Here is a 23,688-nt window from a genome sequence, read left to right on the forward strand (position 1 = left end):
CTGGGAGGCTCACAGCGGCGCTGCCCACGCCCGGGGAGGTGGGGTTGGGGGCGCCTGGCTTTGCTAATTAACCCCTGAGGAAACCACCCAGCGACACAGCAGCAAGGCTCCTTTGAGCAAGACACCTCCACCTCTCCCTGCAAGAGCCTGAGCCGTGCCTCGCTGTAGTGTCTTGGAAGGAGAAGGCTATCAGCTCCACACAGCCGAGACCTTTAGCTCAAATCCATTAATCCTCTTTATTAAACCCAGGTCACCTCTGAGTCCTGGCAAATTAACCAGCATCTCCCCACTGCAAGTACATCAAGAGGAAACTCACTGTACAGCGCCTGTAATTTTCATGGACCAGGGCTCTGGGGTCAGAGGGCTTCCCGGGCTCCATTCTCTGCCTTTGTCAATTTAAAAGGGAACATCAGCTTGGCTCTTGTATAAATTACCAGAGAGGCAGATCAGGGGCCCCGGGGCGGTCGCGGGGTGAGCTGCCATCTGCAGCCGTGCCGGTGGCTCCTTCCCTGCCCGAGGCTGGGAGCTGCGCACCGCCAGGCCCTGAGCACCGAGCCCCCGAGCCCCGAGTCGCCCCGCTCCCCGGCTTTGGGAAGGAAAATAGGGCTGGGCACATCCTCCAAGCACACCCTGCAACAGCTGGGCAGCCAGGGGGGACTGCTCTTGGCATCCTCCAAGGCTACCTTGGCCACGTGCCTTCCCGCTGCTTTTAATAAACGGCACATCCCTGGTGCCAGCCCAGCTGGGGAGTGAGAGAAAGAGGCGCTGGGAGGGCTCTGCTCCAGCTCAGAAGTGGGTGGAAAATTGCTCCCTTGTTGCCTGAAATTTCACCATTGGAAACGTCTCCCCCATTCTGTGTGATCCTGTTGGAGCCACTCTACTCTCAATGCTCCCCAAGCCAGCACCAAAGCGAGAGCAGCTCTATTTCTGAAGAGCCAAGGACGTTTAGCTGGGCTGGGGAAAACCTGGGGCCAAATCCCTCCTGAAGGCTAATTATACACCCAGTAGGGAGGGCTCGAAAAGAAAGAGCCAGCCCAGCATGGCCTGGGGAGGAAAGACCTCGTGTGGGCTGAGGGATAAAGGCAGTGAGGGCCCTGAGGGTCACAGCACTCCCTCCCTGGGAGGAGTCTCCTCCTGCTCCTACAAACAGCATCCTCAAGGCAGGCAGATTCTCCAGAGCCAAGCAAAAAGTGCTCAGACATTCTGAGAGTGAAGAGATGGACATTTTGCAAGGGGAAAAAACCAAACAATTAAATAAATAGAAAATGGGGAATATTCAAACATTCCAAGCAGCTTTGCAAGAGCTATAGAATCACAGAACAGTTTGGGTTGGAAGGGACCTTAAAGATCATCCAGTTCCACCACCCCCTGCCAAGGATAGGGACACCTCACACTACACCAAGATGCTCAAGGCCTCATCCAGCCTGGCCTCAAACACCTCCAGGGAGAGGGCATCCACAGCCTCCCTGGGCAACCCACTTCAGAGCCTCACCATCCTCATGCTGAAGAACTTCTTGCAGCCTAACCCTGCTCTCCCTCAGCTTCAAACCATCCCCCCTTGTCCTGTGGCTAGACACCCTTATGGCAAGCCCCTCTCCAGCTTTTCTGAAGGATCCCTACAAGTACTAGGAGGCAGCTCTGAGGTCTCCCTGGAGTCCTCTCTTCTCTAAGCTGAACACCCCCAGCTCCCTCAGCCTATCCTCACAGCAGAGGTGCTCCAGCCCTTGGATCATCATTGTGGCCCTCCTCCTCTCACAGTTCAATCCACAGTTCAAATCCCCTGGATTTGGCTGACCTTGCTCCAGTTTTACAACAGTTTAAGGCAACAGAGCCCGAGCTGGGGAAATCCCTGACCCAAACACCAAGATGCTCCCCTTTAACTCAGTCCAACAGCACTGGGGTTTTGCCACCAGGGTTTGGGTTCCAGGCAGGATTAACACATGGCATCTGAAACCTCCCAGCCACCGGCCTTGTATCACAGCTTTCAGTTTGCACTTCAAACCATCGTTTCTTGCTGTATTTAATCACCTCAAGGTCACTCCAGGGACAGCTGCCAGCCTCCTAGCCAAGGAACCAGAGGAGCAGAGCCTTGTCCTGCTGACCAGATAAAAGGAGGAGGTGCTGGGTTTGGTTTCCTTGTTTTTCAGCTGAGAGGTGCCCACCTCGGTGTGCAGATTAAGGTGTGGGTGGGCTGGGGTCAGCCCCTCGCCAGCTGCGATGGGAAGCTGCTGCTCGCTCTGTTCATCAGGAGCCATGAGGAGAGAAATTGCCTAGCTCTCCCCACGGCCCTCTGCCCACCTCCAACCAATTTCTGCTCCTTTTAATTTAATTCAGCTCCTCCTGACCTTGGCTGGATGGAGTTGCAGAGTTTCTCTCAACAGATAGCACCAATTACAGAGGTGTGAAAATGGAAGGCTTTCAATTCGGAGAACAAACCCAAGGAGCTGGGACTGTATTGACCTGAGAAACAAGGGGGGTGGGAAAGGGGGAGCAGGCAGGGGTCAGAAACATTTCCTTCTGCCCACTCTAGAAACCAAAAGCTTTGGCTGCTCCCTCCACAGAGGGAGCTGAAGGCTTTGCCTGCTCTGTTGCAGGGGCTGGCATGGGGAACGGCACAAGAGGTGCAGCTGATGGCACCCGGGGCCAGGGTTGCTAAACCCATTGGCTGCATCCCTGGCATCCAACCTCACCCATTAGCAGCTCAAGCTGGTGCTTACATGTGGTAGAATTCCACTGTGTGAGTTTCAGACTGGAGATTAGGGAGAAATTCTTGACAGTGAGGGTGGTGAGATGCTGGAACAGGTTGCCAGGGAGGCTGTGGCTCCCCCCTCCCTGGAGGTGTTCAAGGCCAGCTTGGATGAGGCCTTGAGCAAGCTGGGCTGGTGGGAGGTGTCCCTGCCTATAGAGGAGGGGTTGGAACTGAATGATCTTTAAGGTCCCTTCCAACCCAAACCATTCCATGAGTCTATGATCCCAGAGCTCAGAAATAAGATCTGTCACAGCCTGAGTTTGCTTCCCTGCGGCAGGTGCAGCCTGGATTGAATCTGCAGCATCTGCAGCCTGATCCATACCATTAAGCACAGCAGCATCTCCATCCACACCACCTCTTTACAGTTACACTGCCTTCTGTCCACTCACCAAGCTATTAACAGCCAAGAATTGTTGGTCCAAGCCCCTGGAAACCCAACATGAGCCCAGTTAGGACTGGAGGCTCTGACAGGATCACTTGTGGGGGTTGGTCTTCTGTCCCTAATATCAGGTGATAAAAGGAGAGGAAATGTCCTGAAACTGCACCACAGGAGGCTTAGGTTGGAGATGAAGAGCAATTTCTTTGCTGCAAGAGTGGTCAGGCATTGGAACAGGCTGCCTAGGGAGGTGGTGGAGTCCCCATCCCTGGAGGTGTTCGAGAAACCTGTGGCCATGACACTTGGGGACATGTTTTAATGGCCATGGTGGTGTTAGGTTGAGGGTTGGACTCAATCTCCAGTGGTCCATTCCAACCTCTAGCGTTCTATGATCTGAGGAGGCTCAGCATCCCCTTTCAGAGACATCCTCCTGAGCCTTGGAGCTTGTTGGGCTGGACACCAAAAGGAAGCAGTGGCTCGTTTGGACCTCTGAAGGAGTTGACAGAACTTGGCAGGACTCTCAGCAGCTTGGAGGCACTTGGGTTGAAATCCAGAGCACATCCCATCCCACATCTCCAGCCAAGCTCCCCCCAATGCCTGCCCATAAATCCTCCAGCCTGGTAAACAGCAGAATTAAAGCTCCTCACCATTGCTTAGCTGCTTTTGACACTAATTGCTCTGTGGAGTGTGTGCAACTGGCAACACCTTATTAAAAGTGAAATATATGATACTGTCCACTTATTGCTGCTTTATAAAGATGAAGTGTCCCAAGGATGGGGAAAGGTTGGCAAAGGCACCAGCTCACGGTGTCAGAGCCACCAGAGGATGCTGCAGCACAGGAGGAGACGCAGGGCAAGCATCCCCCCAGCCAAATGCAGCAGCTGGGCACTGCAACAGGTTGCCCAGGGAGGTTGTGGATGTCCCCACCCTGGAGGTGTTCAAGATTGGATGAGGCCTTGAGCAACCTGTTCTGGTGGCAGGTGTCCCTGCCCATGGAAGGGGAGTTGGAACTGGATGATCTTTAAGCTCCCTTCCAATCTAAACCATTCCATGAATCTGTGCAATGTTTGCTCCCTGGGAAATTGCAAAGAGCTTCTCCAGCTGGAGCCTGAGGGTTGAGTGAAGAGCATGCTTGAGGATTTCTTCTCTGTTCACCTCGTAGACATCACCACTCTCAGACCATGGGGGAGGCCAGGAAATAATGAAGTGGGAAAGAGCAGGGGGATCAAGCACTTGCTGCCCTCCTGCCAGCTTCTAGTCAAGTCCCTCCACTCACAAAGCCAAGCTAAGCCTCTTGTCTTGGTGAGACACTGAAGCAGGTTGCCCAGGGAACTTGTGGATGCCTTGAACACCCTGGAGGTTCTGGAAGCACTAACCAGGGCATCAGCTGCTCTGATGGTCACACAAACAGAACACAATAGAACAAAATGGAATGGAATGGAATGGAATGGAATGGAATGGAATGGAATGGAATGGAATTAGCCAGGTTGGGAAAGACCTCAGAGCTCATTGAGTCCAACCTACCACCCAGCACCATGTGATCAACTAAACCATGGCACCAAGTGCCTCATCCAGGCTCTTCCTAAACACCTCCAGGGATGGGGACTCCACCACCTCCCTGGGCAGCACATCCCAATGGCCAATCTCTCTTGCTGGGAAGAATTTCTTCCTAACATCCAGCCTGAACCTCCCCTGGCACAGCTTGAGACTGTGTCCTCTTGTTCTGGTGCTGCTTGCCTGGCAGAAGAGACCAACCCCCACCTGGCTACAACCTCCCTTCAGGGAGTTGCAGAGAGCAAGAAGGTCTCCCCTGAGCCTCCTCTTCTCCAGGCAAAGCAACCCCAGCTCCCTCAGCCTCTCCTCACAGGGCTGTGCTCCAGACCCCTCCCCAACTTTGTTGCCCTTCTCTGGACACCTTCCAGCATCTCAACATCTTTCCTAAACTGAGGAGCCCAGAACTGGACACAGGACTCAAGGTGTGGCCCAAACCCCAGGGATGTTCCAGCTCTGTGTCAGCCCTACATAGGGACTTTAGGAGCCAGGGTGTAGAACCCACGTTCTCTTTGCTGTGGCTCTCAAAGGAGGAAGCTGAAAATCAACAGTTTCACAAAGGAGAATATTCAGGAAGCTTCACTTGAGCTTTGGAGCTGCGGTGAGGACGTGTCATTAACACTTGTTTCTGCTCACGCCTCAAGCAAGTCATCTTTCCCTCTTTGTTCCCTGGTCTCCCTGTCTGCCAAAAAAAATACCCCAACAAAAATAGGAACAAAGAAATTTCTTTTCTTGATGAAGTGTTTTAAAATCACAGAATCACAGAATCTCCAAGGTTGGAAGAGACCTCAAAGATCATCAAGTCCAACCTGTCACCACAGACCTCAGGAATAAACCATGGCTCCAAGTGCCACATCCAATCCCCTCTTGAACACCTTCAGGGACAGGGACTCCACCACCTCCCTGGGCAGCACATTCCAATGGCCAATTCCTCTCTCTGGGAAGAACTTTCTCCTCACCTCCAGCCTGAACCTCCCCTGGCACAGCTTGAGACTGTGTCCTCTTGTTCTGGTGTTGCTTGCCTGGGAGAAGAGACCAACCCCATCATGGCTCCAACCTCCCTTCAGGCAGTTGGAGAGAGCAAGAAGGTCTCCCCTGAGCCTCCTCTTCTCCAGGCTAAGCAACCCCAGCTCCCTCAGCCTCTCCTCACAGGGCTGTGCTCCAGACCCCTCCCCAGCCTCCTTGCCCTTCTCTGGACACCTTCAAGTCTCTCAATGTCCTTCTTGAGCTGAGGAGCCCAGAACTGGACACAGGACTCAAGGTGTGGCCTAACCACTGCTGAGCACAGGGTAGAATGAATTCTCTGCTCCTGCTGGCCACACTGTTCCTGATGCAGGCTAGGATGCCATTGATCTTCTTAGCCAGCTGGGCACACTGCTGGCTCCTGTTCACCTGCTGTCAACCAGTACTCCCTTTCTGCCTGGCTTCTCTCAGCCACTCTGTCCCCACCTGTAGCACTGCCTGGGGTCGCTGTGGCCGAAGTGCAGAACCATTCCACCTACGTGTCCCCCTCTACTGTGCAGAGTCCAGAAGCTATTATTTCTCACTTACTGCTCATTTCCCCTGTGGCAGATACAAGAGAGCCACCTCCCTTCAGCTCTGAGGACAGCAGGAGCTCTCCCCACACCTGCTTTGATTCCTGAAGGAAATGGCATGTCCTGAGCAGCAGCTAGGAAGCAGCCAGGCTCCTTGGTTCGACAAGTTCAGATCCAGGCAGGATCAATACCTGCTCACTCCTGAGGTATCAGCAGGTAATTGAGTATCATGCAGTGATGAGCAACCTGGTTTGCTCAGAAGCTGCCAACTTTAATCTTCGTCCACACAGAATGGAGAGGGAGGCACAGATCAAAGGAGAGCAGATCAAATTCAGCTGCATTTGGGCCCAGATTGCAGAAAAAAGGGACTCATTCTTAAGCAAAACGGCTCAGGCTTCTGAGCTTCAGCATCCTGAGAGGGCTTGAGTAGAACACAAGGCAGAGGAAGTTGCCACCTCTCCTGTGCAGTCACCTGCAACCCCAGCACCACCTCCCTTGGGTGGCTTGAGGCTGCTCCTGACACCCCGAGCTTGCACCAGAGCCCTCTCTAATTTCACCCTGCAGCATTTCTCCCTCTCAACCTGTGCCAATGTCTGTGGCCTCTTGCAGCTCAGGGACCTCCCACACCATCCTTCTCCCTACCATCCCATGTCCAACCCCCTGGCATCTCAGCCAAGGACCTGACGAGTACCCCCAGCACTTTGCCCCATTGCATCAACCCTGACACTGGCTCCAGTGAGGGTGAACAAATCATAGAATCAGAATCGTTTGGGTTGGAAAAGACCTCTAGGTCCAACTGTTGACCCAACACCACCATGGGCACTAAACCTTGTCCCCAGGTGCCATGGCCACAGGTTTCCTGAATGCCTCCAGGGATGGGGACTCCACCACCTCCCTGGGTCACCTGTTCCAATCCCTGACCACTCTTGCAGCAATGAAATCGTTCCTCATCTCCAATCTGGATATCTGGGATACATTGGAGAGTGTCCACCAGAGGCTAGAAGGATGATGAAGGGACTGGAACATCTGTCTGATGAGGAAAGGCTGAGAGTCCCAGTCTGGAGAAGGCTGAGAGGGGATCTTATCAATGTCTATAAATAACTGAAGGGTGAGGGGTGAGAAGAAGGAGCCAAGCTCTTTTTGGTAGTGTCCTGTGACAGGACAAGAGGCTATAGCTACCAACTGGAGCCCAGGAAGTTCCACCTCAACATGAGGAGAAAATTCTCTGCTGTGAGGGTGCTGGAGCCCTGGAGCAGGCTGCCCAGAGAGGTTGTGGAGTCTCCACCCCTGGAGACTTTCAAAACCCATCTGGATGTGCTCCTGTGTGACCTGCCCTGGGTGACCTAGCTTTGGCAGGGGGGTTGGACTCAACCTCTGCAGATCCCTTCCAACCCCTACCATTCTATGATTGTCCCACCTGGCTGTGAGAGTTTGCCAGCCTGGCCATGGCAAGGTGAGGTGCTGAGGCAGAGGGATGGGCAGAGAGAGGCTAAAGCATGCCATGGGCAGCAGCCCAAGCTCTCTGACACTCTTCCCTGCCCACCAAAGCTAATTTTGCCCAGAGGTTCTGATGCCTGATGAAGAGTGTGGCACTGCCTTGCCTCTAAAGGCTCTGCAGCAGCCTTTACCTTTCATCCCCACTGTGCTTGGCCACTGAGCCGGCTGTGGTGGTTTCACAGAATCAATAAGGTTGGAAGAGACCTCAGAAATCATCAAGTCCAACCTGTTACCCAGCACCACCTGACAACTAAACCATGGCCTCAAGTGCCACATCCAAGCCTTTTCTGAACACCTCCAGGGACTTTCAGAGAATCAGAGAATCAGTAAGGTTGGACAAGACCTCAGAGGTGTTCAAAAAGGGATTGGATGTGGCACTTGAAGCCATGGCTTAGAAGTCGTGAGGTCTTGGGTGACAGGTTGGACTTGATGATCTTTGAGGTCTTTTCCAACCTCTTTGATTCTATGATTCTATTCTATGATTCTATGATTCTATGATTCTATGATTCTATTCTATGATTCTGTAAGTCCAACCTGTCACCCAACACCTCCTGACTGCTTAACCATGGCACCAAATGCCACAACCAATCCCCTCTTGAACACCTCCAGCGATGGTGACTCCAACACCTCCCTGGGCAGCACATTCCAATGGCCAATTCCTCTTTCTGGGAAGAACTTTCTCCTCACCTCCAGCCTAAACTTCCCCTGGCTCATCAGCTTCCAACTGAGCTGCTCTGGCAAGGTTAGTGTTGGGTGGGAAGGAGGGGAGGGGTAGAATTTCCACCCACCACGCTTGCTCCCGGGGTGCCAGGAGAGGAGGGGACAGCAGGAGGGTGGCTCTGCCAAACGTCCTGGCCCAGCCCTGGGTGGCAGGAGATAAGGAGGGTGAGGGAGGGCTGGAGACAGAGCCCCTTTGTGTGTGGTGCCTTGTGGCAGGGAGATAGGAGCTGCCTGCCTGGCGCTGACATTTCGGTGACCACATTAGAATGCGGCGCCACGGAGCCTAAATGTCATTAGCCTCATTAGGAGTGATCCTGGTAAAATAAACAACAGCAAAGGAAGGGGGGGGTGTGGAAAATCGAGTGGAAATTAGCCAACAGCCTTAAATATAAACACATTAAAGGGCAGGCCCAGCGAGGACCCTGCAGCCCATGGCAACGGTGGCCCTCCGGACCAGGGAGTTGGGAAGGGGCATGGCCAAGGTCTCCATGGGCTCTGCTGCCACCCAGCAACAGGCCAAGGCAGACCGAGTCATGATGTGGCTGGCAGGGCTAAGGTAGTGGTGAGGCCACTCCTTGAGTACTGGGTTGAGTTTTGGGTCCCACAGCCCCAGGAAGGACATTGAGAGGCTGGAGCAGGTTCAGAGAAGGGCAACAAAGTTGACAGAATCAGAATCACAGAATCAGAATCAGAGAATCACCAAGGTTGGAAGAGACCTCAAATATCATCAAGTCCAACCTGGCACCACAGACCTCAGGACTAAACCATGGCTCCAAGTGCCACATCCAATCACCTCTTGAACACCTCCCTTTGAGATCATCCAGTCCAACCTCTCACCCAACACCATCTAATCAACTAAACTATGGCACCAAGTGCCTCATCCAGGCTCCTCTTAAACACCTCCGGGGATGGTGATTCCACCACCTCCCTGGGCAGCACATCCCAATGGCCAATCTCTCTTTCTATCAAGAACTTCTTTCTCACCTCCAGCCTGAACCTCCCCTGGCACAGCTTGAGACTGTGTCCTCTTGTTCTGGTGCTGTTTGCCTGGGAGAAGAGACCAACTCCCACCTGGCTACAACCTCCCTTCAGGGAGTTGTGAAGGGTCTGGAGAACAGGGCTGGGGAGGAGCAGCTGAGGGAGCTGGGGGTGTGTTAAGTCTGGAGGAGGCTGAGGTGAGAATAGAATAGAATAGAATAGAATAGAATAGAATAGAATAGAATAGAATAGAATAGAATAGAATAGAATAGAATAGAATAGAATAGACCAGGTTGGAAGAGACCTTCAAGATCATCAAGTCCAACCTATCATCCAACACCACCTAATCAACTAACCCATGGCACCAAGCACCCTATGAAGTCTCCTCCTGATCACCTCCAGTGACGGCGACTCCACCACCTCCCTGGGCAGCCCATTCCAAAGGCCAATCTCTCTCTCTGTGTAAGACCTCACTGCTCTTTACAGCTCCCTGAAAGGAGGTTGGAGTGAGGTGGGGGTTGGTCTTCTCCCAAGTAACAAGCCATAGGACAATATGAAATGGCCTCTAGTTGCACCAGGGGAGGTTTAGGTTGGGTATTAGGAAAAAGTTCTTCCCCCTAAGGGTTGTCAAGGCCTGGACCAGGCTGCCCAGGGCAGTGGTGGAGTCTCCATTCCTGGAGGGCATGAGGAGCTGTGTGGATGTGGTGCTGAGGGATATGGTTTAGTGGTGTCCTGTCCTGGCAGTGCTGGCCACAAATGGTGGGACTTGGTGATCTTAAAGGTTCCTTCCAAACAAAACGATTCCATGGTTCTGTTCCACATAACTGGGATCAATCTGTGGGGTCCTTTGGGAGTCACTCCCTGCCTCAGGACGCTCTGCACAAGCTGGCTTGAAGGACCCCTGTGCCCTGGGGCTGCCACTGCAGGCAGCTGCACCACACAGCACACACCTTGTGTGCAGCTCTAGCAGGGCTGGGGCTTTTTTTAGCAGCATCCTGCTTTCTCTTGGCTGCTTCCCATTCGATTACTGGCCAGCACCAGCAGCACTTCTCTTATGCTCTGTGACAGGGGCGCCGTGCAAGGTGGAAGGCTGGGGGAAAGCAGCTCTGGGTTGTCCTTGTGAAGAAAGGCATTTTTCCCTCTAACCCCTCTTGCTATGCAAACACCATTTCCTTTGGGGTGGGAGAAGCCATCAGAAGGCCCTTGCAAGATCCTGTTTATGACAGAGCAGATTTGAAAGCCCAGAGATCTCCTTCCCCCTCCTTCCCTTCTGTCAAAAATTATAATCATCATTTTCCAGCTTGCTGAACAATCAAAGTGTGGCCTATATTTGCTGGAGCTCCTTCCACATGCCTCATGCATAGCAACAAGTCCAGGAAACAAGAGGCAGAAGTAAACACTTGGGTGAGAAGAGGCTGGCAGGTGGAGAGCAGAAGAGGAGTGCTTGGGGAGCACCTCGTGGGCTGCAGGCAGCTTGGCTCCCCTGCCAAAGCCTCCCCAGGTCAAAGCCCCACAAGAAGATCTCTTCTTCCACCCTCTGCCATGGGCCTGGGCAGTGTGCTTAGTGGCAATGGTCCTGCTGAACCAGAATCACAGAATGGTAGGGGTTGGAAGGGACCTCTGGAGCTCACTCAGCCCAACTCCCCTGCCTAAGCAGGGTCACCCAGGGCAGGTCACACAGGAAGGCATCCAAACAGGGCTTGAAAGTCTCCAGAGAAGGAGACTCCACAACCTCTCTGGGCAGCCTGCTCCAGGGCTCCAGCACCCTCACAGCAAAGAATTTTCTCTCCATCTTGAGGTGGAACTTCCTGAGTTCCAGTTTGTATCCACTGCCCCTCACCTTATCACAGGACACCACTGAAAAGAGCCTGGCCCCTTCTGGCCTCCCACCCTTCAGGTATTTATAAGCATTAATAAGATCCTCTTTCAATCTATCCTCTTCCAGATTAAACTTCCATGAGGGAGCCCAAACCCTCCTGCTGCAGGTTCAGCTGGTCCTCACAAAGCTTATGAGCCACAGGAGCTCTCCATGGGGTAAAGCCATGAAGAATGAAGCCACATCAAGCACACACACAACCCTGGCTGCCCCCACAGGAAACCTGTAACCTCTGCATTAAACCTCAGCAGTGCACCATTTCTGGCCAACACAGGAGGCACCCCCTGTGATCTGGCTGTCCAGACAGCCTCTGCTGATGGGATCCAGTCCCAGCATCCCACCTGGAAGCGTGGAGCTCACTGTAAGGCTTCCTGGGCTCCCCCTTCCCTGAGGTGTGCAGCCTTCCCCCATCTCCAGTGTTGCCCATTCTGCACCTTGCAGTGGTGCTGAGTTCACCACTAAATCTAAAGATCTCTCTTCTGTGATCCCCTTCCCTGCCTCATCTCACACATCTTCTGCACACACATGACTGCTGGACAAGCCTCAGGTCCAGCTTCCCCCAAAACAGCTCCTCCTGAAGAGGCTGCTCTTGACACCCACAGGCACACACAGGTCTCTGCAGCTAGCTGAGATACTGCTGGGTCCAGCTGGGAAAGTCAGCCCTTGGAGGCAGATCCAGGACATCAGATCCATGAGACTCAGTTCCTTTCCAGAAATGCCCAGGAACTCTTTTCTGCCACCATGCAACCACTCCCTGCTTCACCTCATCTGGAAGTCATTCTGCCCTGTGCTCAGCACTGCTCAGGCCACACCTTGAGTCCTGTGTCCAGTTCTGGACTCCTCAGTTGAAGTAGGACATTGAGAGACTTGAAGGTGTCCAGAGAAGGACAAGGAAGCTGGGGAGAGTCTGGAGCACAGCCCTGTGAGGAGAGGCTGAGGGAGCTGGGGTTGCTTAGCCTGGAGAAGAGGAGGCTCAGGGGAGACCTTCTTGCTCTCTCCAACTCCCTGAAGGGAGGTTGTAGCCAGGAAGGGGTTGGTCTCTTCTCCCAGGCAAGCTGCACCAGAACAAGAGGACACAGTCTCAGGCTGTGCCAGGGGAGGTTTAGGCTGGAGGTTAGGAGGAAGTTTTACACAGAGAGAGTGATTGGCCATTGGAATGTGCTGCCCAGGGAGGTAGTTGAGTCACCATCACTGAAAGTGCTTAGGAAGAGCCTGGATGAGGCACTTGTTGCCATGGTTTAGTTGATCAGATGGTGTTGGGTGATAGGTTGAACTTGATGACCTCAAAGATCTCTTCCAACCTGGTTAATTCTATTCTATTTTGAAGGAAGAGACACCTCCTTTGCACAGCACTCCTCCTTGGCCCTGCCAGAAGTCCACCACCTCCATGCAACCCAAGCCACTGCCTTCTGCCACCACAAAGTCTCTATGCCTAAGCCAGGACTAAAGACAGAACCCAGAAGCCCCAAGCTGCTGCTCAGTGGACCCCACACTACCTGTGCCCATGCAACCATCAGCTCACCAGGCTGATGCCACCCTCTGCCACCTGGACCTCTCCAGATTGAGCAAGCCACGTTGCTTGGTCACCCTTAAGAGGGTGAGAACACAGTCCCAGAGCTTTGGAGAAGTAGGCAGGGAGGTGTTTCTTCCCTCTGAGCATGAAAACGAAGAGGAGTTCCCTGGCAAAAGCCACCCACTGAGCAGCAAGTGTCAAAGCCACCTCTGTATGCGCTGGTGCTGCAATGGTGATTATAAACCCCATGCCTTCATTAGGGGAAGGCAGAGATGACAGGGAGGCAGGGAGAGCTGTGGCAGGGCTGTTATTATTTTAAGTTTAATCAAAAAAAACCCCAACCAGCAAAGTGTGACAGCTGAGATCATTCCCCAGCCCAGCATCATGGAGTTGTTCCAGTGGGAAAAGACTTTCAATATCAGCCAGTCCAACCCAACACCAACACCAACACCACCATGGCCACTAAAACATGGCCCCAGGTGCCATGGCCACACATTTCATGGAATGGGATGGGATGGGATGGAATAGAAAGAATAGAATGGAATGGAATGGAATGGAATGGAATGGAATGGAATGGAATAGAATGGAGTGGGATGGGATGGAGTGGGATGGGATGGAATAGAATGGAGTGGGATGGGATGGAATAGAATGGAGTGGGATGGGATGGAATGGAATGGAACTGAACAGAATGGAACGGAACAGAATAGAATAGAATAGAATCAGCCAGGTTGGAAGAGACCTTCAAGATCATCGTGTCCAACCCATCAACCAATCCAACACCACCTAATCAACTAACCCATGGCACCAAGCACCCCATCAAGTCTCCTCCTGAGCACCTCCCGTGGTGGTGACTACACCACATCCCCAGGCAGCCCATTCCAATGGGCAATCACTCTCTCTGTGTAGAACTTCTTCCTAACCTCCAGCCTAAACCTCCCCTGGCACAGCTTCAGACTGTGTCCTCTTGTTCTGGTGCTGGGTGCCTGGGAGAAGAGACCAACATCCACCTGGCTACAACCTCCCTTCAGGTAGCTGTAGAGAGCAAGAAGGTCTCCCCTGAGTCTCCTCTTCTCCAGGCTAAGCAGCCCCAGCTCCCTCAGCCTCTCCTCACAGGGCTGTGCTCCAAGCCCCTCACCAACTTTGTTGCCCTTCTCTGGACACCTTCCAGCAAGTCAACCTCCTTCCTAAACTGAGGGGCCCAGAACTGGACACAGGACTCAAGGGGTGGCCTAACCAGTGCAGTGTACAGGGGCACAATGACCTCCCTGCTCCTGCTGGCCACACTGCTCCTGATGCAGGCCAGGATGCCATTGGCCCTCTTGGCTGTCTGGGCACACTGCAGGCTCATGTTCAGCCTACCATCAACCAGCACCCCCAGGTCCCTCTCTGCCTGGCTGCTCTCAGCCACTCTGACCCCAGCCTGTAGCACTGCATGGGGTTGCTGTGGCCAATGTGCAGAACCCGGCACTCCACCACCTTCCTGGGCTGCCTGTTCCAACCCCTGACCACTCTTGCAGCTAAGAAATTCTTAATCTCAAAGGTCTCTTCCAACCTGGTCTATTCTATTCTATTCTATTCTATTCTATTCTATTCTATTCTATTCTATTCTATTCTATTCTATTCTATTCTATTCTATTCTATTCTATTCTATTCTATTCTCCAACCTAACCCTCCCCTGGCACAATTTCAGGCCATTCTTCTCCTATCACCTGAGACTAGGGAGAAAAGACCAACCCCACTTCACTGCAACCTCCTTTAAAGTAGAATGGAATACAATAGAGTAGAGTAGAGTAGAGTAGAGTAGAGTAGAGTAGAGTAGAGTAGAGTAGAGGAATGCAATGGAATGGAATGGAATGGAATGGAATGGAATGGAATGGAATGGAATGGAATGGAATGGAATGGAATGGAATGGAATAAACCAGGTTGGAAGAGACCTTTGAGATCATCAAGTCCAACCTCTCACCCAACACCATCTAATCAACTAAACCATGGCACCAAGTGCCTCATCCAGGCTCCTCTTAAGCACCTCCAGGGATGGGGACTCCACCACCTCCCTGGGCAGCACATTCCAATAGGCAATCTCTCTTTCTATGAAGAACTTATTCCTCACCTCCAGCCTGAACCTCCCCTGGCACAGCTTGAGACTGTGTCCTCTTCTGGTGCTGCTTGCCTGCCTGGGAAAAGAGACCAACCTCTACCTGGCTACAACCTTCCTTCAGGTAGTTGTAGACAGCAAGAAGGTCTCCCCTGAGCCTCCTTTTCTCCAGGCTAAACACCCCCAGCTCTCTCAGCCTCTCCTCATAGGCTTGACTACAGCAAAAGCATTTCCCAGGGTGGAAGGTGCACCCTAGCAGCCTCCCTCCCTCCCTCCCTCCCTGCTCCCTATCCAAAGCCTTTTGCTTTCTAAGCGAGCAGAGCACAAACTTCAAATTGCATTTTCGAGTTCCAATGTGAGCACAGCTGCTTATGCAGCTCGAAATTCACCAGAACCAAATATTCAAGCCTTCAGGAAGATTTTCAAAGGCCCTGGTGAAGGCACCCAGCTCCCATCAGTGCCTTTGAAACCTTCCTCCTTCTCTAGTTTCTCTCTTTTTTTTCCCCTTCCTTTCCCAGGGATTCTCCACAGCAAAAGCTCCTCCACCCGGCCGGCTGCAAGCAGCAAACGCACAAAGGAGAGGCTGTCAAAGAGAAGCTGCTGGAAAACGCCAAGCAAGGCTCACCACTTTGGGGGGCATCTTGGAAGGCAGCTGCTTGGAGCCACAAGCCTTCCCCTTCCCCCTCAGAAAACCCCCTCACCACCCCCCCACCACCACCACCCCCAGGGAAATTGTTCTGGCAACTTGTGCCGTGGGGTTTGGCACGGAGCAGAAGCTGTCTGTGCCTCCTCTCCCCCCACACACCCTCCCTGTGGCAGCTGGAAATCATGGAATCAGAATTGTCAGGGTTGGAAGGCACCTCAAGGATCAGGCAGTTCCAACCCCCCTCTCTCTCACCTCACACCACAGCAGGTTGCTTACAGCCACATCCAGCCTGGCCTTGAACACCTCCAGACAGGAGGCTTCCACCACCTCCCTGGGCAACCTGTGCCAGTTTCTCATCACCCTCCTGGGGAAGAACTTCTTCCTAACATCCAATCTCAATCTCCCCATTTCTATTTTGTTTCCATCCCCCCCAGTCCTATCACTCCCTGATGCCTCAGAAGTCCCTCCCCAGCTTTCTTGTAGCTCCCTTCAGATCCTGGAAGGCCACAACTGGATCTTCTCAGAGCCTTCTCTAGACTGAACAGCCCCAACTCCCTCAGTCTGTCCTCAGAGCAGAGCAGCTCCAGCCCTCTGCTCCTCCTCATGGCCCTGCTCTGGACACCTTCCAGCACCTCCAGATCCTTCCTGTAAATAGAGGCTCCAGAACTGGACACAGAGCTCCAGGTGGGGTCTCAGCAGAATCGAGAGAAAGTGCTGCTGCTCCTCCCCAGCAGAAACCAAACAGCCCCTAAAAGGCCAGCAGCAGCTTTCTCCCTGCTCCAGCAGCCAGGGGAAGAAGGAATCAAGTGTCAGCAGAGAAATTACAACCCCAAGCCTCAGGTAGAAGGCCAGGCAGTGCTTTTGGGCTGACATCCATTGGTGCAGGCTCCTTGACCTGCAGGGACCTCTTCCCCAGTATCTCTGACTGATGGAGGATTGGTGGCTGCAGTGCCTTATCCACCACTGTCCCCAGCCTTTGGGAGAGTACAGAAAATCCCTTTAAGTCCCTCTCACTCGTATTGAAATGACACTACAGTGGAACTAATGTGCTCCAGGTATTTATTCTCAGGTTTAGTTGCAAGCATCAGCAGCCCTCTGCCAGTCCAGCATCCTCCACCAGAGAAAAGCATGGTCCTGTGGTGGGATGAAAAGGTGGTTTTAACTCCTGCAGTGCCTGCTTCTGAACTCCAGACTGGATTGACAGCCATGCCAAATCCATGCTGCCCACTGAATCACAGGATTAGAGAATGGGTTGGGTTGGAAGAGACTTTAAGCATCATCTAGTGCCAATCTCCCTGCCATGGGCAGGGACACCTCCCACCAGCCCAGGTTGCTCAAGGCCTCATCCAGCCTGGCCTTGAATACCTTCAAGGAGGGAGCATCCACAGCCTCCCTGGGCAACCTGTGCCAGTGTCTCCCCACCCTCACTGGAAAGAATTTCTTCACAATCTCCAGTCTCAATCTGCCCTCTCCCAGCTCAGAGCCATTGCTCCTCATCTGTCACTCCAAGCCCTTGCAGTGAGACCCTCCCCAGCTCTCCTGTAGCCCCCTTCAGGTACTGGAAGAAAGGAAGGATGTAAGGATGAGGCAAGGGGTTGCATAGGCAGAGTCTCCAGGGAGATGCAGCAAGCAGGTCCTGGGTGAAGGGGTGATGGCAGCACACTGGGGGACTTTCCAAGCTTTGTCTCAACCCCAGTGGCAAGGAGCAGTGACCAATGAGATTGTTCATCTCACCCTGCACTGCCAGCTGCCTGACCTCTGCCAGTAGCTGCTGCTGCCATGACAAGTCATTTCACCAGGCCCACAGAGGCAGCAATCTAAATGTCTCAGGAAGCTGAGGTGCATTGATTTTTGCCACTTGTAGAGCCATGATGTCACACCCAGAACTGCAGCTTAGCCCAAGATACTCCCCACTGGATAGGATAGGATAGGATAGGATAGGATAGGATAGGATAGGATAGGATAGGATAGGATAGGATAGGATAGGATAGGATAGGATAGGATAGAAAATTAGAATAGAATAGAATAGAACAGAACAGAACAGAACAGAACCAGGTTGGAAAAGACCTCAGAGATCATTGAGTCCAACCTATCACCCAACACCATCTGATCAACTAAACCATGGCACCAAGCACCCCATCCAGTCTCTTCCTAAACACTTCCAGTGATGGTGACTCCACCACCTCCCTGGGCAGCACATCCCAATGGCCAATCTCTCTTTCTATGAAGAACTTCTTCCTAACCTCCAGCCTGAACCTCCCCTGGCACAGCTTGAGACTGTGTCTTCTTGTTCTGGTGCTGCTTGCCTGGGAGAAGAGACCAACCCCCTGCTGGCTACAGCCTCCTTTCAGGTAGTTGTAGAGAGCAAGAAGGTCTCCCCTGAACCTCCTCTTCTCCAGGCTAAGCAACCCCAGCTCCCTCAGCCTCTCCACACAGGGCTGTGCTCCAGACCCCTCCCCAGCTTTGTTGCCCTTCCCTGGACACCTTCCAGCAAGTCACTGCCCCAAAGCCATCTTCTAGTGCCTCACAGGCCACCCTGCCACATCTGCAGACATCAGCCCTCAAGAGGCCCAGCACTTCCAAGCTTGCCACTCGAACCCCTCCAACTCCACCTCCCCATCCTTCAGCATTAATGATCCTTCCCAAATCCCCCACCTCAGAGAGCAACTGCTCTCCTGGCAGCCACCTCCCTCCCCCCCAATTTCAGGCAGCAGATGACAACAGCATTAAGCCTTTTGGAGTTATTTTGGATGGAAACTTGTCTTACAAAGACATAAAAAGCTGCAGAGTAAGAGGCTGGGTATGACCAGAGGGGTCAGGGTTTCATTATTGCATTAACCTTTCGTGTCTTTTAGATTCCACAAGAGTAAATTGGCCACCAGCAGATGCTACCTTGGGTGGGCAAAAAGAAGAGGCAGAAAGGAAGGGGGTTGGGGCTGGGTGGGGAGGAAACAGAGGTAGGAGAGAGGGAAAAAAAAGGAAGAGAGGGGGGGAAAAAAATCAAACCACTGGCAAATAAGCTATTACAGCTAATAATAACTTTGTGATGCTATTTTCTGCAGGAGCCTTCAAGTTGTGATGTTTCCCTTCACTCTAATTACACCTTCTAAAAGCTGGTTCCCTTCTCACTCCAACCACCCCACGAGGAACTCCCGCAGCAATGGATAAAAATGGAGAAGGGAAAGGAGTTGGCGCTTCACAAACAGCCTCTGCAGATCCCAGGGGAGCCTCACCTGCACAAAACACGTGGGATTGGGCTGGGAAATAATAAACAGCTCCCTCCCTCCCTCCCTCCCTCCCACCCCCCCCAAACAACAAAAAAATTCCCTGCTCTGGGATGGTGGCAGCATAATAGAGGCGAATCAGCCAGGTTGGAAAAGACCTTTGAGCTCGTCGAGTCCAACCTATCACCCAGCACCATCTGAGCGACTCAACCATTCCCCTCTGCACCAGCTAGCACCCAAGGGAGACTCTGACCTGAAACCATGCCTGAAATCAGCCAGGCTGGACAAGAGGGGGGAAACATCCAGGCTCTGCAAGCCATGCAAAAATGAAAAGGAGAGGGTCAAAAAGTGGGGAGTGTGGGGGGCAAAAGGAAGCACCAAGCAGCCACTCTCGGTGCAATGGAATATTTCTTGTCCTCTAATGCAGGCAGCAGGTCCTGGCTTGATGGATTAAAGGCTGAGCCCAGCCAGGCAAAGTCCTGGGCTGGTTGGGCTCAGGGGACATTCAAAGCCAAAGCAGATATTGCTGCTTAATAGAAATAAGAAGGGGAAGCTACAAGCACATAAGCATGGATCAAGAATCCTCTCCCAAGTTCCTAGGGGATTAAGCACGCTGGCCTTTTGCTTCTCTGGTGCACACAGATGCCAAAGCCAGACACCCACGGCTGGAGGAACCTGCAGCAGGGCACCAGCAAACTGGAAAGGCTTTGTGCCAGCCCTTTGCCAGCTCCCACAGCTTAAGGGACACCTTGATGGCAGCCCATCCAGAGCCACACATCCTCCCATTTGACCTGCACGGCTGCCCTGCGTCTGTTTCTTTGCAGTTTTGACCCAGATGAACCTTGTCTGGCTACAGGGTGAAGGAGTCAATGCTTTGCTTGGCACACAGTGGTGGTGAGGCAAGCTGCCTGCATGCCAACCACATCTGCCTTACCTTGCTCAAGGTAATATCTTCAATAACATCCCCCCTGTGCAGCTGGCAAAGTCAGGCAGCTCACAGAGCCGTGCCAACCCTCTGGTGCCACCCTGTAGGTGCACCATTTTGGCTGGAGGCATTGCTGAAGTGCTGGAGGCACTGCTGCCAGAGGTCCTTTCACCAACACTCCTCAACCAGCCAATGCAGAACCCAGGAGATGGTGCCACCCAGCCAGGACTAACATCCACCACATCCCTCTCCAAACCCATGGAGCATCAGTGGTGCTCAGCCCCATCCCTAGAGCTCTTGGACCTGCTGACCTCTTGGGCTGCAGCAAGGCACCAGCCAATGCACAACCCAGGAGATGGTGCCACCCAGCCAGGACTAGTATCCACCACATCCCTCTCCAAACCCATGGAGCATCAGTGGTGCTCAGCCCCATCCCTAGAGCTCTTGGACCTGCTGACCTCTTGGGCTGCAGCGTGGCACCACAGGACCCTGAGGTTTGGATGGTCCCACCAGCAAGTTTCATCCTGCGTGCCCTGCTGCTCCTCACAGCTGTGGAAAGGGCTGCTCTCCAGCTGTGCCACAGCTAACCTCAACCCCCCACCAGCCTCATCCCCCGCCCCACACACAGCGGTCCCGCACGGCAATGCCACGGAGAGCCGCTGGAATTCCAGCCGTGCCGCTTCCCTGCCCTCCTGGGTCCAACATAATTCTCCCTGACAGTCAGGAAAAACACACGGCGGCTTAAGCTCGGAGCTGAGCCTCAACACGCAGTCCCCATCTGCTGGCACAGGGACTGTAACCTTCTCAGCCGCTAAAAGTCCACATTATTGCCTCCCCCAAAAAAAAGAAGAAGAAGAAAAGCCCCAAGGCAGGCAGCTCTGCCGGCCGCCCCCGCCGCCCCCTCCCCACACATGCAGTGCAGGGGCTGCGCTCGCTGCCCCGCCGCGACCCCCACGCTGAGCATCAGCACAGAGCCAGCCTCGGATCCAAACCCAGCGTCTTTCCCCCCCACCCCTCCATCCTCCTCCCCCTGGCCGCCCGTGGGGATGAGGTCAACCCACATTTCAGGAGCCACCTGCTCGGCTGGGTAGAGGTTGCGGCACCTCCGCTGCAGCCCAAAGCGGTGCCCCCGTGGCTGCCCGGATCGGGGCTGGCGGAAGGGGGGCTGGGGGAGCTGGGGGGGGGCTGGGGGGGCTGGGGGGGGCTGGGGGGGCTGGGGGTTCATTTTCACTTTGCAAAAGGGAGCAAGGGGCAGGCACCTGAGTTTGCCTGGCAGCAAGCAGGGCTGAAGGGGAGCAAGGAGAATAACAACAGAGCTCAGGAGAGAAGTAAGGCACGGGAGATGCCCAACTTTGAAGGGGGGGAAAAAAAAGCTCCGTGACCCCAATTTAAGGCCAGGTGCTGCCCGAAGGGATGGACCCTCCTCAGCCTGGGGGGCTGCTGTGCAAACCCAGGCAGCCCCAGCTCTGCTCGGTGCCAAGCGGGGAGGGGGGTGCGGGGGGTGAGGGGAGGAAGGCAGCCCTGTGGCAGGGGCCGGGCAGGGCTGTTCGAACCCCACTCGCTGCCGGGAGCGCTTGGCGATTCCCTGCTGCAGAGCGACTCGCTGCCTGCCTGCCTGCCTGCCGGCGAGCCTTGGTGCGCAATGTGCGTGAAGTCCAGGTCCCCCCACCGCTCGCCTTTCCCACCCTGCCAGCCCGCAGCCTTCCATCCCCTGCAGGCAGAACCAAAAACAAACCCCAAAATCCCCCAAACAAACAGAAAAAAAACCCTAACAGAAAAAAAACCCCACTAAACAGAAGAAGAAAGGGGAGGGGGAAAATTCTTTCTGCACTACCTGGGATGAAGAGCAGGGCAGTTGTGGCCGTGAAGATGATCCAGCAGGCAGGATGGTACATCTTGGAGCCGCGCTAGACGAGCAGCTTGATTTGCTTGCTGCTTGCTCCTGCTTGCTGCTGCTGCTGCCGCTGCCGCCGCCGCTGCTTTCGTCTGCGCTGAATTCTGAGCAGGTTTAAATCCAATGTTTGCAGAGGGAGGGAGACCGAGTTAGTGAGCTAGAGGGAGAGAGAGAGAGAGGGGGAGAGAGAGAGAGAGAGACAGGAGCAGGCAGTCAGTGTCTCTGATTTTTCCTTGCACACGCACGCACACAACTAGCAGAAGGAGCACCAGGCTCGGTGCATGCACTGGGAGAAGCAGACCTCCTACCAGGCACCCATTGGTTCAAGATGCTGACTGACACCACGCACTTGCTCTTCTGCAGGTCTCACTCCGCAGCCAGGGCGTTAAATGCGGGCATCGACCCCCCGAGCATCCCTCCCAGCAGCGGCTGGCAGCGGTACCAAGGGTAGAGGGAGCAGCCTGGCACAGAGCGCAGAGGGATGGGCACCATCCCACTGACTCCTCAAGCAGCAGGCACCCGCAAAGGGGCTTGGAAATATTTTTCTGCCTGGTGGAACAGCCCCGGGCTTTAGTCCCTTGGCTCACCCCTGTCCCTCTGCCGGGCTCTGATCCCCTCCCTGGGAAGCCAGCAGCAGCTCTGCCTGCTGCCAAGAGAGGCAAAGCAGCGAGCAATCCAGGCTTTTTAGCATGAGTGGGTGTTTTTTGCACAAAGTCTCTGAAATCAAGAAGCAATCTTCCTTGTGCATCCCAACAAGAGCTGGGGCGTTTGGGGGTTGTCTGGTTTTGGGCTTTGGGATTCTTTTTCCCCCTCCTTCAGCAGGCTCCCAGAGCTCCAAAAGGACGCTGAGCCCAGGGTGCCCACTTGCACACCCCCTACTCAATACCATCCCATTCCCACCGAGGCCAAGGAGTGTTCCCTCAGGCTAACAAATTCCTCCCCTTCCAAGCTCCCACAGTTCCCCCCACTGCTCCCTGCTGCCTCCCAAACAGCCCCTGGCACATTCCCACACAGCTGCCAAGCCCCAAACATCCCCAGCACAAAGCACCAGACCCAGCTTTCCGCCTCTCTGGCAGCTGCCCCTGCCGTGTCCCCCCCCTCCCACAGCCACCCCCAGATCAAAGCATTTGCCAGCTAGGGCCTGATTCTGCTGCATTGCCCAAAACAACCCCACCCCACCGCAAAAGAGGCTGCAAAGATAATTTTCCAGAGGAAACTGCACATTTTTGGTGACATTTTCTACGCAGACAAACAAAGGGAAAAGTTTTGCTTTCATTGTGCATCCCTTGCAGCTTTTAAAACACACATCCAGGCAGTCTTCAATGCTTAAAGACAAACTAAGAAGGTTCAGCTTGGCTCAGCTCAACCTCAACCTCTCTCCCCACTAGCTCAGGGCTCAAGGTCTCTTTTTCTGTTTCAGGACAGTCCAAAGGCACTTCCAGGCACCTCCACCCCACCATCTCCTCTCCCAGGGTTTCATCCTGCTCTTGGCTTTAGCCAGTAGCCTGGGCATCCTTTCACCACCCTGCACATCCCCAGTCTCCTGACCTCTTTGAATCACACAATCAACAAGGTTGGAAAAGACCTCAGAGATCATCAAGTCCAGCCTCTCACCCAAAACTCTTCTCCTGTGTTCCATTAATCCCCTTCCCTTGGGGAGTTCCTGGCAAAGAGAATCATAGAATCAACAAGGTTGGAAAAGACCTTTGAGATCATTGAGTCCAACCTATCACCCAACACCTCATGATTACTAAACCATGGCACCAAGTGCCACATCCAATCCCCTCTTGAACACCTCCAGTGATGGTGACTCCACCACCTCCCTGGGCAGCACATCCCCATGGCCAATTCCTCTTTCTGGGAAGAACTTTCTCCTCACCTCCAGCCTAAACCTCCCCTGGCACAGCTTGAGACTGTGTCCTCTTGTTCTGGTGCTGATTGCCTGGAAGAAGAGACCAAACCCAGCTGCCTACAGCCTCCCTTCAGGCAGTTGCAGACAGCAAGAAGGTCTCCCCTGAGCCTCCTTTTCTCCAGACTAAGCAACCCCAGCTCCCTCAGCCTCTCCTCACAGGGCTGTGCTCCAGACCCCTCCCCAGCTTTGTTGCCCTT

The 23,688-nt window shown here is 53.8% G+C and overlaps 1 protein-coding gene across 1 annotated transcript in view; it reads right to left on the reverse strand.

The window, feature by feature from the left end:
- The window catches only part of LOC137452008 (opioid-binding protein/cell adhesion molecule homolog), a 441,101-nt gene extending 419,455 nt beyond the window's left edge, over positions 1–21,646 (reverse strand). The window contains exon 1 of the mRNA XM_068160056.1: positions 21,520–21,646. Coding sequence (XP_068016157.1) covers positions 21,520–21,580 — 61 coding nt within the window. The 5' untranslated portion in view covers positions 21,581–21,646. The remainder of the gene's footprint in view (positions 1–21,519) is intronic.
- Between the last annotated feature and the right edge of the window lie 2,042 nt (positions 21,647–23,688).

Source organism: Melanerpes formicivorus, unplaced genomic scaffold, assembly GCF_026170545.1.
Source record: "Melanerpes formicivorus ecotype bairdi unplaced genomic scaffold, bMelFor1.0.p_v2 SCAF_47, whole genome shotgun sequence".
NCBI lineage: Eukaryota > Metazoa > Chordata > Aves > Piciformes > Picidae > Melanerpes > Melanerpes formicivorus.